Source organism: Branchiostoma belcheri, unplaced genomic scaffold (assembly GCF_001625305.1).
Source record: "Branchiostoma belcheri isolate BF01 breed outbred unplaced genomic scaffold, Haploidv18h27 scaffold131, whole genome shotgun sequence".
Taxonomy (NCBI): Eukaryota; Metazoa; Chordata; class Leptocardii; order Amphioxiformes; family Branchiostomatidae; genus Branchiostoma; species Branchiostoma belcheri.
The window spans coordinates 352,836-370,354 of NW_017802725.1; the positions used below are offsets into that span (position 1 = coordinate 352,836).

At 41.8% G+C, this 17,519-nt stretch overlaps 1 protein-coding gene across 1 annotated transcript in view; it reads left to right on the forward strand.

Annotated features, from left to right (window-relative positions):
• Nucleotides 1–5,792: 5,792 nt before the first annotated feature.
• The window catches only part of LOC109464069 (F-box/LRR-repeat protein 7-like), a 43,959-nt gene continuing 32,232 nt past the window's right edge, over nt 5,793–17,519 (forward strand). The window contains exons 1-2 of the mRNA XM_019760995.1: nt 5,793–7,051; nt 13,630–13,725. Of these exons, the coding sequence (XP_019616554.1) occupies nt 7,009–7,051; nt 13,630–13,725 (139 nt within the window). The 5' untranslated portion in view covers nt 5,793–7,008. The remainder of the gene's footprint in view (nt 7,052–13,629; nt 13,726–17,519) is intronic.

Below are 17,519 nucleotides of genomic sequence, written 5' to 3' on the forward strand. Positions count from 1 at the left end.
TACAGACATTACAAGTTACACACTCATCTCAAATAACACCAATAGCTATACGCAGAATCCAAAATTGGGATTTTTCTCACCTGATATTCCTCTTGTGTCTTCAAATCGTCTGGTCTGGTCTAATCTTCTCTTGTCAGGTTCAGACAGGATTCCCACTACTGGATCAGTCAGCAGCCACCTAACTATACTATCATTAGAAGTCACACACTTGTCTCAAATAATACCAAGTAAATGGTAGGTAAGATCCAGAATTGGGAATTTTTTTCTCACCTGATATTCCTCTTGTGTCTTCAAATCGTCTGGTCTGGTCCAATCTTCTCTTGTCAGGTTTAGACAGGAGTCCTCACTACAGCAGCCACCTAACTATGTGGAGATACCAAGTTACACACTTGTCTGAAAGAATCAAGTAAATGGTACGCAAAATGCAGAGTTCCAATTTTCCTCACCTGGCCTGATACTCCTGTATCTGATCACCTGGTGCCTCTGCCATCTCATCTGGACAGGAACACTTGCAGAGCTGGCAAACCCTCAGCACACAGCTAACTACAGAATCACATAAAAACAAGGTCAAGTTACAAGGTGTTATCACTATCAGCCCTGTCGTATACAGACAATAAAAAGCTTAACAACTACTAGTATTAAGTACTAGTAGACCAGAAACTTTTGATGCCATTCTTGAAGAGCTTAAAAGTCATCTTTAAAACATACAGCTAACACTCAATCACCTAACTGTATAAAGAATAATCAATTTAGGGTATTGATGAGAAAAATTGTATCCAGGAGGAGACTTGCTATGCATTTGTAGACACTCAAGGGTACTCTGTGCAGTTGGTTTAATTTAACACAATGTCATGTATGTTAATATTACTGTAACACTAACTTAACACATGTATGTAAAAATTTAAAGGTTTATTTTTGGTGTCATAAACTTGAGAATGTTCGATGTTTGATTAGTTAGTTAATTCTACGATTAAACAAAAAACAAATCAGATGCATGTAACGTTAACAACATTACAGAATTCCTATCCAATACCTAAAATTAGTGAAGCTTAAAAAACAGACTTTAGTAATGGCAAAAAAATGAGGATTTGGGGGTTGACACAGAACCTGAATGGTACAAGTACATGTTTTTTTCAATCAGGAAAAAAAGGCTGGCAAATCCAAGAAACAACAAGTTGAAGTGTGTGGTGATTCTTTGTCATTTTATCCCAGTCTGAAATACCTAGCCAAATGAAGAGAAATGTTGCATGCATATCGATAGGCAAAATTTCTAGTGTTATCCATGAGGGAAATTCCCACAAATATTCTACCCATGTTTTCTCTCTGTTTCACAGACAAGGGGCAAAATTATTAGACCAGGTAAACAGAAACAAAGGTCCATTTTTTCCTCTTGAAAATTCAACAGTTACTCAAGAGTAGCAATACCTATATTCTGGGAGAAGATGTGAAGATTAGAATATCACAGTGAGATATATTGAAACAACAACGACCCAAAACTACACAAACTAATGTTGCATTCTCAAAAATCACACAAATTACACGAATATACCAAACCGTGTGTTATCAGTTGTGGGAAATAAATTCTACGGCACGGCTTGTTGCCTTACCTTGTGAAAACTCGGCCCTCCCCACGACCACGCCGTCATCCTTCGGGCGCCATTTTCTCGTCTTCTCCAAAATCCACCACGTCAGGAAATCCGCAATTTCTTCGCCCCAAATCCAGAAAACGGCACAACTCTGCCGTAGAAACATCCTCGAAGATTTCTTCTACAAGTTAGAATGAATATTTTTCGAACTGGAAGCCGCAAATTTGCCAAAAAGGTGACAAATAATTCCTGGTCTTCCCCGCGTGGCTCCGACAGACGCAGACTGAGTGGACCGTACCACTGTGACTTTTACACAGCTGTGTACAAGAGCTGGTCTAATTTACACTGAAAACCACAACTACTTTACCGCCAAAAATTAATCCCCACAGAAAATAATGGCTCTCTGCTCAATTTCGGACTTCTTTGGGTCAAAATAACACACAGGCAGTGTCAGCAGCAATAAGAATTCAATTGGTCAAAGTATAGTAGCCGGACTCTGATGATTCAATCAGCCTCGGCACCACGTTTCTATGCAAACGGTACCTGTCCTTGGTGCTGAACGCCATCCTCATAGTAAAACACACAGTATGTACATGGTGAAAACCACACGCGCGCTCGCTTTTGAGCGTCCATAAAGTACAGGGTCAAAGCATATCGTGATCGTGGTGCAAGTTACCAAATTAGTAAGGATCGTATGTATTCCGCGTAATGGATCGTATGTATTCCGTAAAATTCGTGTGTTTCTAGTAAGGATCGTATGTATACCGTAAAATTCGTATGTTTCTTGTAAGGATTGTATGAATTCCGTAAAATTCGTATGTTTCTAGTAAGGATCGTATGTATTCCGTAAAATTCGTATGTTTCTTGTAAGGATTGTATGAATTCCGTAAAATTCGTATGTTTCTAGTAAGGATCGTATGTATTCCGTAAAATTCGTATGTTTCTTGTAAGGATTGTATGAATTCCGTAAAATTCGTATGTTTCTAGTAAGGATCGTATGTATTCCGTAAAATTCGTATGTTTCTAGTAAGGATCGTATGTATTCCGTAAAATTCGTATGTTTCTAGTAAGGATCGTATGTATTCCGTAAAATTCGTATGTTTCCTAGTAAGGATTGTATGTATTCCGTAAAATTCGTATGTTTCCTAGTAAGGATCGTATGTATTCCGTAAAATTCGTATGTTTCTAGTAAGGATCGTATGTATTCCGTAAAATTCGTATGTTTCTAGTAAGGATCGTATGTATTCCGTAAAATTCGTATGTTTCCTAGTAAGGATCGTATGTATTCCGTAAAATTCTGATAAATTTTTTCGTACCCCTGATAGACTGCACCGATTACATACGCTATATGCTGTTGTATATTAACCATTTAGTCGTCTGGGTACGAATTATCTGATATCAAAACGGCCAATTACGCCCCAGGCTTGTAGGCATTCTTCCCAACAAGTTTACGTGCAAACGGTGCCTGTCCTTGGTGCTGAACGCCATCCGCACAATGTTAAACACATAGTGTGGTGAACACTGCACGCGCACTCGCTTTTTGAGCGTCCGTGAAATACAGGAACTTGTAAAAGTTTGACAAACCCTACGAAAAAATAGGTATGCTTTTGAGGGGATTAGAGGTCGTATTGTAAACGCTTTATTCCAGATTCACCACGGCTGCGGCTAACGTTATACATGTATGTTATGTTGCATTCGGACAAGCTTAAGCTTGCTCCACCTAAATCCAGGCATCATATGATTACACTTTACGTAGACTACACCGATTACGTTCTATGTTGTTGCATTTGACCAATTGTAGCAGTCCGGATACGAATTTCACACCTTACGCCTTCTCAAATTATCGTGTTTACGTACAGATACATGAAAACCGCCGAACGCCGATGAAAACATAACTTTCTTGGCGAAGGTAATAATTCATAGAAAATATGCCCGTGAAAGCCATTCATCGCTTTCGTCCCCTGCAATTGGAAGAGACCCCGACAGGAGGCGTTTCTGTATCACTCTGTCAGCAAATAATCATAGTTATAAGCACAACGCCTATAAAACACGTCAAAATTAAGCCCAAGCCTAAATATCTGCTTGCAGAGTACAACTAAAAGTCGTTTTTGAATCTAGATGACAGAAGGAGCTAGCCTCTACCAGGCTTCGGGAGGCGGCTGTAAAGAGTAGAAAATTGGCCAGATAGAGAGGTAACATGCCAGGGTATAGTTTGCGGCAAACTGTACTCTCTAGCGGACCAACTCCTCTGACATGGCATGTTATCTCTCTCTTTCTTTTTAGCCGCCTCCCGAAGCCTGATAAAGGCTAGAGTACAACCAAAAGTCAAGTTTCCCCATGATGACAGAAGGACCACTTCACACAAAGGCCCGTGCGTGAAAGGCAGCCGGCCCGTCCTTTGGCACGAAGTGACCCCTGGTCACCGCAGGAGGCCGCCGGTAATCAAGTTGAGGGCCGCCCGACATTGTTGTTGGAAGAACACCTGCTCAGGAACAGTAGGAAATGTAGCGCGACAATCGTGAACTAGATAAGTTGTTTTGTGTCAGTTGGATGGACGCGAAATGATCTCTGCCAAGACGGGAGAATGGTGTGATAAGAGAATGGTGTGATAAAGGCACACAAATTTAACAAACGCCAGTTTAAACGGTTTTAGTATTTTAAACGCAAACAATACTAGAAAACAATCCACACACTTTTAGAGAAAAAAAAACAGCAGTTCTGAATGTGCCATGCCATCAGACGACATTGTCACAAAATCAGCAAGAAATATATACCATTAAATACGTTTTCTGGTAAATTTATCAGTGTTAAACGCGTACGCACTTTATTTGCAGGTTTACCATATTGTCGACCAATAATTCTTTTGGTGCAAAAATATCAGCAGTATCAGTCTTCATTGCTTTTTGTCTCGCAACAAAGCCAATATTTTTTTCTTTTGTGGAAATCAACATACCAAATGTTTTTTATCTGAAACCACGCAAGAGCAACCTATATAATCATAATAGTAACACAATAAACAGTATAACAATAAAATGTATAGAAAGAAAGCTTCATGAATATTCTTTGTTTTCTGTACAGTACACAAGAATTCATGACAAGAATCGTAACTAACTCAAAACGTCAGTCGCCATCACCCCTGTACATTATGTAAATACATGCCAAACAGACCGTAGCGTTACACATGGTACGGCCTGTGAGTGTTTTCGTACATGACTGTACATATTTAAGTTTCGTATGAGTGGTGATGAAGGCTAACGCAAGTCAATACACAGTTTGATAATGCTTCTTAGCTATACATACAATCTTGTATTACTGCATAATGTGCTAAAATATATTATCATATAGCCAGGTGGCGTTGACCAATTATATAATCTAAGTTTGTACGTGTTATACAGGAATGTGTCACTCTTTACTGTGTAAGTTTTGATAGGCTATATGATAATAGCGTTAATGACCCGCCCCGAGGTGAATATGGTGTGATAAAGCCTTGTCAGTTGCTATAACCACCGAATAAAGCCACCAATCTTGTATTACTGCATAATGTGCTAAAATATAATACATATATGTATTAATTTTTACATAGAAAAAGAGGCTGACAACTTACAGGCCTAAGGCCTAAAGGCGTCAGGGTGAGAAGGTGAGAATTTTTACATGCTCTCTTCTTAAATAATTCGACGAGGCCATTTGCAAAAGATGGCTATTTTTTATTGCCACTGTCATACATACTAGTGTATGTTAGCATATGAAACTTTAAGAGATTTTAAATCGTAGTTCAAGTAACCAACATCTTTAGTACTTATCAAGGAGGTTAAAAATCAAGAGTTACATACAATTGTGCACGTAACGTATGCCCAAGGACTCGGCTTCTGAATTAAAACCTCCTTGGCTTCAATACATACCTCACTTACGAATACATGTACCTACTTTTGCCCCCCGAAAAAATACCTTAAAGAGTACACCACGCCTTAAGTACAGCTCCAGAAATGCTGTGAATATATAATTACAGTGCAAACACTGCGCCCTCGTGGTCCGCATGCGTACCTACGACAAACCAGGCGACAACACTAGTCATAAACACAAACAGAGCGACCCGCAAACTGAATTGGGTGCGCCGAGGGCCAATGGCGACGGGCGCTTGGGTTCCATTCACAAATAATGAGGCCCTAATTGGCAGCGGCCAACACAATGCACACAATAGAAACCCAACACGAGCAGAGCTCCCCGAGTCTGAAGAGGGAATGCTCCGATTTCCGTACAGGTCTCTACTCCAGTTCGGTTAGGCAGTGGAGAATGAGCGGTAGCCAACGTCTAGGCGGTTCTACCAAGGTTAAATGCTTCGTGTCTGGGCCTGTTTTTTTCACGCCAGCGGCCCTTCTGTTTACAGTGAGTGCCTGAGGGATGTTTTCTGGTATTTGTACACCTTGAACGGGTAAACCACTGTTGGAATACGCGTGGAAACCTTAGTACTGAACTCTACCTTTGGTTTGAGTCCAAGGGTTCTACAGAAGCGACTCTGCGTAGACGTTACGAACGGAACACATCTGTTTATGTTTCTCCAACACTGAAGGTACTACAACTGTATAGGAGTACTTAACCTAGGTATTTTTGTCTGTGTGGGACGGGTACACCTAGGACAAAGGTGTGAGCCACCCCGCGGTCGTCCCGATTCTGACTACGCGACCGCACGTGCCTTGTACACTAACCGTGTTCGGCCCGTCTTAAGGTTGGGTCTGTGACGTGAACCTACGTGTGTGGAAGGGCGTGAGCGAGTTTGCAGGGCCGTCAAGGAGTGGCTGGACCCTTCAGGGAAGTTTGTTTCTCCTAAGATCACCGCGCTCTGGAGTGCGGCAGTCCAAACACCGCTGAGAGGCCGACAGACGTGTCGAGCGAACACCACCTGCGAAACGCACGGACGGCAAGCAACAACGGCGGATTTCTCTAACCGTTCCCGTTCTCGTTTTCCTTCTACAATTCTTCTAGGGAACGGTTTGTAGTCAGGAAAACGCCAGTGTGCTTACAACAGGTGGTCCTGACAGACTGCTGATAGATTAGTTGTGGATTATCGAGGCTGACCTCCGGGCGACTGTGTTCAAACAGACGTCAGAGCGACAAAATATCGTCTGAAAAAAGATGGTGGACGTCGCTCGCGGTGGGTAAGCTGAAGTGGTGCTGTATACTAGTATATCGTGATCGGGCGATATATTCCGTATAAGTACACACTTCTGCATAAACCTGGACGTCTCTCTGACGACCACACGTACTAGCTGCCGCTGGATTGCAGTTTTGGATGGTAAACTGTGTGACAGATTGGATTTTTCAAGTAGCGAGGACGACATGAGAAGAGCTTGGGCACCAGCAGTGGTTGCTAGATAAGCCATTCGGTGAAGTGCGGATTGTTGACTGACTGCGATAGCGATCCAAAATGGGGGCCCACAACGGTAAACATCATGATACAGAGAGCACAGGTAAGTCTGGCCAGCTTAGAATCTGTATTTAGGTCATTCTGTTGTTATGCGTGTATTTCTGTGGCCATTTTTCTTAACAGGTGTCAAAAGTAACCAGGTGGTTGATATAGGTAGGTAAAAGGGCAATAGTTCAGAACAGCGTGTCCCGGTTTTTGGATTATTCCGCCATGATTTTTAACAACTGCCAGAATTAGATCAACACAATACCTCTGAGAGGTAATTTCTGCATTTGTAATGCCCTAATACAAAGTAATACCTAACACGTTATTCGCTTGTCTAGCCGATTCTCTTATACCTTCCCAATAAAGTGAAGAGAGGTTGTTGTGTTTGAAAGAAAACCATGTATATGCAACGTTACAAACTGCAAAGTGAAATGTATACAAATATTTGCAGATCAACAATAACATACCAATTATTCTAATTATTCTAATTAAAACAAGTCGTTGAAGAGTTCTTAAACAGTTAAATCTATATAAAGACAAGCTCTCTTACATAATCTCCAAAGCTGCAACAAACAGACTTATGAAAAAAACTTTGGCGACCTGTCCTTTTGTAGTGTTTCTGACTAATACACGAAAGATTTGTTAGTAAAAAAAAACTCTTCTGTTTCGCTGGGAACAGGGATTAGAAGTTTCACAGGATCTTAGAGGCTAACACCGGATGCGAAGCTTAAGAGTTTACATGTTATGGTATTAGTTACCCCCGACACCCTCATGTTTATGTTCAGTGTTTTCATACGGGTTTAGCAAATCTTAACATTTACGTTCTGTTCCGTCCATGTTTTTTCACTGATTTTGTCACCTGTACTGATCAAAACTAAAACAAACGTTTTGGCTATAAGAATACGTTAATACAAACAAGTTTAGTTCAGATTTGAGGTCTGTGGCGTTTATTGCATATAAATGTTCCTGGAGGATTTTCTTGTTGTGTCAACGCTTACGAATCCACACAATTATCATACCAGAAACGCCGGGATGTTTAAGATGGGTTACGCGGGTACAATGTAGTCGCTGGTCCGGGTGTTTCTCTCAAAATATTTGGCGGCAGAAGGCGGCGAATATTTTCGGCATTGAAGCTTGTTGTGTCTACACCACACTTGGGCGCTAGTGAGTGAACGAGTAGACTTCGTACTGTAACCGTGCGTTCGTTTCTGACTCAAAACATCAGAGCTATCGTAGACTGGAACTCGTTGCCACCAAGCACAGTTGGGGCATCATCACGAGAAAGCTTTAAACAACTCCTGCAATTAAATGTGCAGAGATTGAGTGTAACAAGTCGTTCGGTGTGATATAGCTAGCTGCCGCCGCGCCGCGTGCCTGCGAAGCTGGTGTGTTACGCCGAAGGGCGGTTATACCGGCTATACTGATACAGATACAGATCTAAATGCGTTTTTTGTATTCCTTGCTTTGATGTTTCTTGCTTTCTGTATCTCTGAAATTAGCCGTGTGTGTAGTATTTACTGACATGCGTTATCGGACAAGTCGGTAAATAACAGGATTATTCCATGTTTGTGGTTATTACTGTACTACATGCAAACATGCCAGGCCTTGCTGTAGCCCCGGACACCAACACTTACATTGCTACGCGCTAACATTTTAGCCTCTACCAGGCTTCATAGGTGGATGGAAAGAGTAGAAATTTAGCCTCCTTTTCAGGCGTTCCCGGATCGGTCGTTTTTTTTTGGGGGGGGGGGGGGATTTTCTGATCAAACGTAGATCGCACGCAATAGAAGCTCCAGCCGGCAACCCTACATATATCTCCGTGGCCAAATAGACAGATAACATGCCAGGGGAGTTGGTCCCACGAAAATACGAGCAACAACCTGTTAAGTAGATGTTCTGGCACAATCGTAACACAAGTTCACACTAAAAACAAATGAGTAGAAAGTAAAATTATGTCCTAAGTTTGTACGTATGTAAGGTTCACTTCTGGACTTCATTTTAGATCAAACATATTTATAAATACCTTACTTCTAAAGATCTCTGTAATGCTTTTAAAACTGTGTTTTACCAGTATCATTTCTCACATCTCTTTCCGAAGGAAAAACATTCAAAAAGAACATTTACACGTTGGTCTTTCATATACATAAACCCTTGCTTGTAAAAAGGTCAAATACAACGTCACTAGACGAGTGCCCCCCCCCCCATCCTTACCATAAGTATCTAATCAAACCTGTCCTACTTAACACGAGTTCCTGACTACATAAATCTTACTTAGCAGCCAGTTGATTGGGTCCAGGTGCGCTGGTGTGTATTTACGGCAGGTTAACCTGTCAGGTACAATTAGTGTGACGGGGGCTGTCTCGGTTAAAAACAGAGTCACGACATCAAGAAGGACTTATTGCACAACAGTTGTGGGGTCGTGTGCATGGCGTAGCGGCAGAGTGCTCGACTCGGAATCAAGAGATCCCGGGTTCGAGTCCTGACATGCCACCGACCTTGTGCCCTTGGGAAAGGCACTTTACACGGCTTGCCTCACTTCGCGCCACGTCTTGTGATTATATGTTGAAATATGAAAAAAAAAACAGTTGTAACGGGTACAACGTGTGGCAAAATGTACGTGCATAGTTGGTGATGCTAACAGTATCTTACGGTTCTAAGAATTGACAGTTCTAACCCCCAAAGACACTGCACATATTCTCTAGTCTCCACAAGACTAACAATGTTCAAAAACGTTCAAAACCGGCCAAATATGAAAAATGCGAGATTAGCTTGGCGAGTTTAGCCACCATAGAGTTCATTTGTCATCTCGCTGACACTCTCCTGGACAATTATTCTTCCAAATTTTTCGAACGTCTACGATCTGTACCCCCCGTAGGAAGGCCTGGTGGAGGCTACATAATTTTCTCCAACAAATTCAAGTTGTTCTATCACAATGGTAGTGCCAGACGACTGGAACTTTTCTTTGTGTTTGTAGTGCTCTTAAGGCAAACCTCAGCACAAAATAGACAAACCCATTATTATTGTGTTTTCACGTTTCCAGTACATTTGCCGATCAAAATTAATGCCAGCGTCTGTACAATTTCATCTCTGTAGCCAACAAAGTTCACGTTTTAGGATAACCCAAAGTTGTGAAGTTGGGTTCCTTCCTTTTTGAGTTGTTACAGCAAATCTAACCGCTGACACTCGGATAGCAAGGTAGACAGTGCGTCCAAAATTGTAGACGGTGTCTCTAAAATTATGTTACACAAACCTTGAAGCGGACAAAAGACACATTTCGAAGCATCACACCCAGATTTAGACTTAACTCCTACCTTTTTTATCCCAAGAAAATTCGGCGACCGTCAGTCGAATGTCAAGGTGGATGTCCTCTCCTTAATTTATATAATTTGGAGACAACTTCTTATGGTATTACAGCTCTATAGCAACCTTACAATCTAGGGCAGCGATGTTAAGATGTTAAACACAGGGCGTGTTCAGCTGAAAGAACTCTTTTTTGAAGAACACAAAGACATAGTTGAATGTTTATGTTTTCAGTATCGAAAAAAATGATGTTATTCTTCTTGTCAATGTGCTACCATCCTTCCACATCGCCACCAAATTCCTCGTGTGCAGGACTCGGAAACCTTTGCAAAAGGTGATATCTCACAGCCAAACTTCCGTGTTGGCTTACTCTGGTGCTAATTAGCGTCTTAATTAAGGTTCTTTTCACGAGTAGGTAATGAAGAGCTTTCCAGCGTCCTAATAAACTGCACAGACGATACCCGCCGCGACAAAAGATTGGTGCAAGCCATGGTTTAGTGGGCGTTACACACACCTCACTGCGTGCTTCACTCGTGTATACATCGTAACCTTTTACTGCATAAAAAAAAGAAACGACCGGTCTTTTTTTAATCATAGATGACGACTGATAGTCAAATGGCTCAATCTGAAATAACAGGGACGTCCTAACACGGGGTTTAACGTTAAGAGGTTGTTGATTAGAATCTGTGGTTTGGGGGACGGTCTGTCTGTCAGTGTGTACATGTAGGAATGTGCGGGGATGTTTCATGTCCCCGGGCGACATGTTCTGTCCAGACGCGTCCTTCTACTAGCCTCCTTCGCAGTCTTGTTGGGCGTCGGCGTTATTTTTTTCGATGAGCGACGCGAGTAATATGCCGCGGAGGGACGATTTTGCTGCCGAGTTTTTGCTGTGGAGAGAAGGTTTCACGTTCCGCAAAATCGTCCCTCCGCGGCATGTTACTCGCGTCGCTCACCGAAAAAAATAACGCCGACGCCCAACAAGTCTGCGAAGGAGGCTATCCTTCTACCGGCGTATTACCTGTTCTGTAGCCTCTACCAGGCTTCGGGAGGCGGCTGGAAAGAGTAGAAATTGGCCACTAATAGACAGATAACATGCCAGGAGAGTTGGTCCGCTAGAGTGCGGCAAACTGTACTCTCTAGTGGACCAACTCCTTCGGCATGCTATCTCTCTATATGGCCAATTTCTACTCTTTCCAGCCGCCTCCCGAAGCCTGGTAGAGGCTGTTCAGTCCCTGTAAACTATTTTGTAGGTCAGGAATCTGACCCCAATAAACTAACATCAGACAAAATAATAGACAAGGTGTTAAGACTCATAGACGTTACTACTAAGTTTTATAATTGTTCTTTTTGATTGCACACTTGTGTACATTTGTATATTCAAATCTAGAACCTGTCGCGATTTTACATTCGGAGCCAGTGATTGGTCCTTAATTATCCTGATGAAGGCAACAGTGGTCGTTGAAAATTTAATCTCTCTGTCCTTGTTGTGTTTGAATAAAGTTCGACATTGTACTATAAAATTTATAACCTATTGCATCATTCCTAAGCCAATATAAATGTTTGAAGCTCTAAGAACACTGAATCACTTTTAACAGTTGAGATAACTATTTTACATTTGGCTTACTTTCAGTCAAATCTACTGTAGTGTAACCCTTTCTATCGTAATGTTTAAACGTTTATTTTGGTACAGAACCACAGTTAATATTGGATACTGCAGTGTGAAAAGAAGCCTGCATGTCTGTAACTTTGCCCTTGTCTCACAACAGTTGAAAGACTTCCAGATACACCCTACACAGAATGGTATTCGTTTACACAAAAGAGTTAATTTTTAACCCAGCTATTATGCCGTTTGTTAAACATGACGATCTAGCGTTTGGATGTGTAAATACGAAGGAAAAATGTGGAAAATGTTCCAAACAACGTTGTTGGAGTGTTGACAGTGTTTGTTTATCTTACCGCCTACCCACCACGTACGGACCTGACCTGTGCCAAGAACGCCTGGTAAAGAAAACAAACGTGAACTTGAGACTTGTACTGGTATGGTCTTGTGGGGCTGGTGGGCTTGTCACCTAAGATTCAAGTTCGAGGTCACTTTGGTACAATTTTGGTGTCGCTTTCAAGTCTAAGACAGCAACCGTTGTACTTATAATACTCTATACACATCTGATTTCTTTTAGCGTGTTTCATGGTTTGAATACTGTACACAGTCTTTGAAGAAGAGCAATAATAAAAAACAAGTTTGACATATTTTGGGGCTAAATAGTAACATAACCGTTTCAAAGTTAACTTGACTCTTTATCACAATTTGGTAAAGATAACAACGAAAAATATTCATTTTGAAAAGTTTTAAAAGTTATGAAATCGTTATTTTTTGTTCCGTCGTACGCTAAACTATGACAACTATGTAGAGCACTTCCAGTACACATGGTTTTTAATGCAGTCCATTTGTCCAGACTGTGTTTTGGGGTGAATATTCCCCGTTCTTCACATTTCTACATACCTCATACAAACATCAAGCACAGAATAACTCTTACCGCAGGCGAACTTGCTAGACGCCACAGACTTCCGATCGAAATGCCAAGTTGCGTTCCTTCGCGTTCTTCCTACAAAATACCCCAAAATTCCTCAAAAACATAGGTTTAGGATTCGCCTTTTTTTCGTCGTGTTTTTAGGCATTTTTATCGTGCTTCCTTCTTATGTACTATATTTTTTTAACGCTAGTACGTACTTTTCAGGCATTTTTAACGTGCTTTCTTTTTTTGCACCAACCAAACGGATACTGTCCTGCCAATTTTATACTGCCTTGCAGCTGGCTCCAAGCCATGCAGCAAAAGATCTGCCGCTCGGCGTTCTCCTCCAAAATACTCTCCAAGCAGAGGTTTAGGATTCGGGTGCTGGTATCCTTTTTTTACGCCAGTCGAATAAATGTTGCGAAGCTGGTGTGTTACGCCGAAGGGCGGTTACACCGGCTATACAGATACAGAAGCTGGTGTGTTACGCCGAAGGGCGGTTACACCGGCTATACAGATACAGAAACTGGTGTGTTACGCCGAAGGGCGGTTATACCGGCTATACAGATACAGATACAGAAATACTGTCCAGCCAATTTGATACATGCCTTCCCATTTTCATCTACTGTCTTGCAGCTACCAAAAAATCCGCTTGGAGATTACTCCGAAACAGACCATAACAGTCTGTTATACAGTTTTGTTAAAACTCCGATCAGACGAATCACAGCCGGTGTACTTTCCGTGTCAAGAACACTTAAAGAACCATTTAGTTATGTCTCAATCCGGGCATTCTGACATATTTACGTTTGGGAATTTTTCCTTACAGGGAAGACGAACTCCAGCTTGTCTCAGTCTGACTTGAGTACAACCATGGACTTCACTCCGACCATCACGAAAACCAGGAAGACTGTGTCATTCGGAGGTAAGTCTCGTGCATTTATCTTCATAGTATGGATGTATGTGACCTGGAAGACAGAAGAAAAATGTCTAGGTTATGCATGATGTTCAAAATGACTTTATAAACTGGTGGGCGTACTTAAGTACCTAATATCAGCTCAGAAAAGAACAAGACATTGTCACGCCTTCAAATATCAGAGTTACCAACCAAGGATTAAGGTGTTCAAAAACTCGTATTTTCCTAGACCTATTGCAGAGTGGAACATGCTGCCACCAAGTACAGTAGGGGCATTACCATTAGATAGCTTTAAACAATGTTTAGAGTTAGATGTGCAAAGGTAAGGTGTAACAGGTTGTTCTGTCTGCGAAGCTGGTGTGTTACACCGAATGGCAGTTATACTTAAGCTACACAGATACAGAAGTTACGTGTTAGAGCTAACAATAAGGTCCCAAACGTTAAATAACTGTACGGATTTATCACGAATTTGCCAACTGCTTTTACTTTTGTCACTTTAGTACCACAGTTTTCTTTGCCCACCTTCTAGAGCAAAGTAGGTTGAAATTGACACTACAAACAAAATTTGAAACCCGACCTGGGTCGGAGAAACCGAGTGATGGGTTCTGTTTGGGTCGTCCTTTGTTCCCTGCTACGGACAAATGCACCAAAATGCAACCTCCGTAACCCCTCTTTTATCCTCCTTTGGAACACAAGTATGTTCACAGCTTGATTAGATCCACATTGAGCAGTCAGTCATGTCGATAGTTGCACAGGAATTAGCCTCTATCAGGCTTCTGGAGCTGCTAGAAAGAGTAGAAATTGAGATTTGGACAAGAAATATCCTCTACCAGGCTTCAGGAGCGGCTGGAAAGAGCAGAAATCCGGGAGAGGCAAACTGTATACGCCTTAAGCAGACTTACCCGTGTCTATTTATGGCCAATTTCTACTCTTTCCAGCCGCTTCTGAAGCCTGGTAGAGACAAGAAATTTTAAGGGAACCAATAGAAGTTCCCACAAACTTTAAATACACTACTTTAAAACTCAATGACACATATTTTGATTTTCTTCCTTTTTTGAAAAAAAAAAAAAATCGGGCGACTATCAGAGTAAGAGCAAGAAATAAGAGAAAAAGACTAGCCTCTACCAGGCTTGAGGAGGCGGCTGGAAAGAGTAGAAATCGGCCAAAATAGAGAGATTATAAAGCATGCGAAGGGAGTATGGCCGTTGAGAGAACAGTTCGCCGCCTGTCCCTTCGCTTGCTTATCTCTCTATTTTGGCCGATTTCTACTCTTTCCAGCCGCCTCCTCAAGCCTGGTAGAGGCTAGTGACCTTGCACAATCATGTAAATCTGTAAGACTCTAAGATGTATCCAACTTCAACAGGGTCCAAATTCAGCTATGCGTGACAGGGGCTTTTAGGAGTAGGTAACAGATGTGACATCATCTTTTTCAGCCAATCATACCGTCAAAGGTAAACTGGGCCAGGCTTTGGCATCATTTCCTGTACATTCAAGTTCAGCAAAGAGACAGGTTTTAATTGCCAGTAACACAGAAGTCCAGGCTTTAGCTAGTAATGTCGTAACTCCTGTGAAAGCCAGTGGTAAGATGGCCAGTGAAAACTACAAAAGAACTACACATTCCAGCTCAACTCAAGGGGCACAAGTCAAGCTTTTGGGCAGACACATGTCTGCTGAGGTAGTCTGGGTGCCAGACTGTTTCTTGGGCCTCCATACTACACAGGCTAGCTCCTCAGCCCCTCAGGGCTAAAATGCCCCCAAGGAAATTATACCAAAGCTACTGTAGGCCGATCCTAGCATGCTATGAGTCTGGAGTCTGGCATCCAGGCTACTGTTGAGCATGTAATGGGCTAGTCATTCATGGGAAACATAAAATGCCTACAATACCTTTGGTGTGCATGGGGAACTTTTAGTATTTTACACATTTCCAATTTTTAATTGGGGTATAACAAAATCAAAAGAGAAGGAAAACTAGACAGGAGATAGATGCACATGTACCTGTAAGGCCATACCAAATCAGAGAATCAACAAATTAAATTGATATGGCCTAAAATCATATCTTAAAAGCAAAATACAGCTTTTGAGCACTCTAGCAATTAATACATTTATTGACTTCTGAATAAAATCACCATCACCTTTTACTTTCAAGTTTGAGACAGGTCAGAGTGTTTTGAGACAAATTTAAGCGTCCATCTAAAATCACTGAGATAGTCACCATTACACTTAATCCAATTACTCTTACTTGATCTAATCAAAATGCCAAAAGCGGGAAAAGTGAACACGCAAAACTTCGGCAGAGGAACTCGAAGCATGTGAGTCAACAAGCTGGAATGTCTGAACTTTTGACACGTTCCCCGGGGGAGATGCGGTAAGTTAAGCGAAGGCACCTGTCAGAACGTACTTCACCCACATCTTCTGACAACTGTAAGCTTCCTTAGTGACGTGGAATGCTGCCAGTAAACATTGGGAAGCACCAGGCACTTCCTTGTGTAACTTCCTCAGGGCATTCCCAAAGTCAACAACACGTCGCCCGCATTCACATCTGGGTAGTAATTCTTCACAGAGAGGATGTTACAATATTCACTTCTGATTACCAACATTGTACCATCTTTGCATTCAATCATTCATCCTTCCTGAAATGATTTCAGGGCAAAGTAGTAACTTGAAGTAGTAAGTCAAATCAACTCTAATAGCATACTGATATCTATAAGGCAAAAATGAGATGTCGCTGACAGAAAATGGTTTCTTGGTTCATATTTCAGGCAGGTTCTTGCTATTTATTGGTGGCATCATAAAATAAAGGCACTCATTTTGAGCTGTTTCAGACACTTCACCTATGAAATGAAGACAAAAATGTGATAAGAAATGGCAGTAAATGACAATATCTGACAGATTTCATCGTCCACAAATATTTTTTTTGTATTGTCCTGCTCTGAAATTACATAGGATGCCAGGTTTGCCTGTCTGGCTGGTATCCATGTCTGTATGTTCCTGAGGAAGCTCGTGGAAGGGAAGTGGGACCAAATAACCAACCCACAGTGTTGAACTGTCACACACTATGGTTTCCTGCCCTATTCTGCTTGCTTGGTGGACTTGGTCGACATGGCTATACTTGATTTTAGTAAGGCCTTCGACAGTGTTCCGCATACCCGGCTACTCAAGAAACTCGAATATTATGGCATAAGGGGCAAAACACTACAGTGGATAAAGAACTGGCTGATAGACCGATACCAGCAGGTTGTCGTCGATGGCGATAAGTCTAAACCTGTGAAGGTAAGGTCAGGCGTCCCCCAGGGCACGGTACTAGGTCCCCTCTTATTTTTAATATATATCAATGACATAAATGAAGGTATAACATCACAACTACGTTTATTTGCCGACGATTGTTTACTGTACCACCCCATTGTAAAGGAAGAGGATCATCACACATTACAGAATGATCTTGATCTACTATGCAGATGGTCAGATCGCTGGCAATTGCGCTTTAATGTGAAGAAATGTTCCGTTATCCATATACACAAGTCTAAAAAAGCTCCAAAACATCTGTATACAATGTTCTCTGAGCCCCTTGAGATCAACACACAGCACCCGTATCTTGGAATCATACTCTCACACAACTTAAAATGGAACTCACACATTGAATACATAACAGCAAAAGCCAACAGCACTCTGGGTTTCTTTAAGGAGGAATCTGAGGGGGGCGAGCAGAGCAATCAGAGCCCAGGCATACACCTCAATTGTGAGACCCCAGCTGGAGTATGCTTCGACAGTTTGGGGCCCTCACAAGCGACTACATGCACAGACAA